Below are 1,007 nucleotides of genomic sequence, written 5' to 3'. Positions count from 1 at the left end.
AGGCAACCTTCGAAGCACCTTCTTGGTGCCCACCAGTTCTCAGCTTAGGGACTTCCTGAGCCAATGGAGGCATCTCCACCTCTGTGTGTAACAGCCTTCGGGTTTTTCTTGAGTGGATTTCCCTCATCGCTTTTAGAAGCTGTTTATCCTTCTGCTGTCCACATTAGCCCGTGGCAACGAGTCCTACACTGCTTCTAACTGGATGCTGTGCAACAAGTACTCCCTAATCTGTTCAGTCTCTCCTTGAGTCCTGTTTCTAGTGCTTGTTCTGCTACAACGTCGTCTTTCTTTCGCCTTTTCCCTTAAAAGGAGAAATGTATAGGTTCCGTGTGATTGCTGTGAACAACTACGGGGAGAGCCCACGCAGCGCAGCGTCTCGCCCGTACCAAGTAGCCGGCTTTACCAGCCGGTTTTCCAGCCGCCCTATCACAGGACCTCACATCGCTTACACCGAAGCCATCAGTGACACTCAGATCATGTTGAAATGGACGGTAGGTATCACTGTCTCCTGTTCTTCTCGCAGTTACAGGCCAGTTTTTACTGCTTTGGCTCTTAAAAGTCAAGGATTAAGAGCTGATTGCGGAGTAGTGAGTGGTGGTTTCCCCCGCCCCGAGACTCGGAGACGATCTTTTTCCTAGAAGAGGGCTAAGACACCTCGTGCTTGTACGGTAGAATCGGGTAACTTGTTGGGCCGTATGCCTCTCGAACCCTTTGCTCCCCATTTCCAAACCCTTTTTCCTCCTCGGAGGCAGCCCTCTCGGTTGTTTGCTGCCTTTTGCGCCGTCTCCCAGCCTTCTCTCCCCGTCCAGCTCCCCGGGGATGCCAGGCACCACCTCCTCGGGTTACGCCAGATGTGAGCCCCCCTGGCAGCTCCAGTGAGAGGCTGCAGCTGCCTGAGGTCCACCTGCTTTGGCACAGGCACAGCAAGAGGCACCACTGGGCTTAACTCTGACCAAACCCCTGTTCGTGCCATGGGATGCGCGGGAGTTGCCTTCGTTTCCTGCAAT

General features: G+C 53.9%; 1 protein-coding gene across 1 annotated transcript in view; it reads left to right on the top strand.

Moving 5' to 3' along the window:
* Nucleotides 1–1,007, top strand: part of CDON (cell adhesion associated, oncogene regulated) — a 39,044-nt gene that overhangs the window by 19,428 nt on the left and 18,609 nt on the right. Inside the window, exon 11 of the mRNA XM_035897491.1 lies at nucleotides 310–491. Coding sequence (XP_035753384.1) covers nucleotides 310–491 — 182 coding nt within the window. The remainder of the gene's footprint in view (nucleotides 1–309; nucleotides 492–1,007) is intronic.

The sequence above is a fragment of the Egretta garzetta genome, unplaced genomic scaffold (assembly GCF_000687185.1).
Source record: "Egretta garzetta isolate BGI_Z169 unplaced genomic scaffold, ASM68718v1 scaffold207, whole genome shotgun sequence".
NCBI lineage: Eukaryota > Metazoa > Chordata > Aves > Pelecaniformes > Ardeidae > Egretta > Egretta garzetta.
This window is presented reverse-complemented; position numbering and strand designations above follow the sequence as displayed.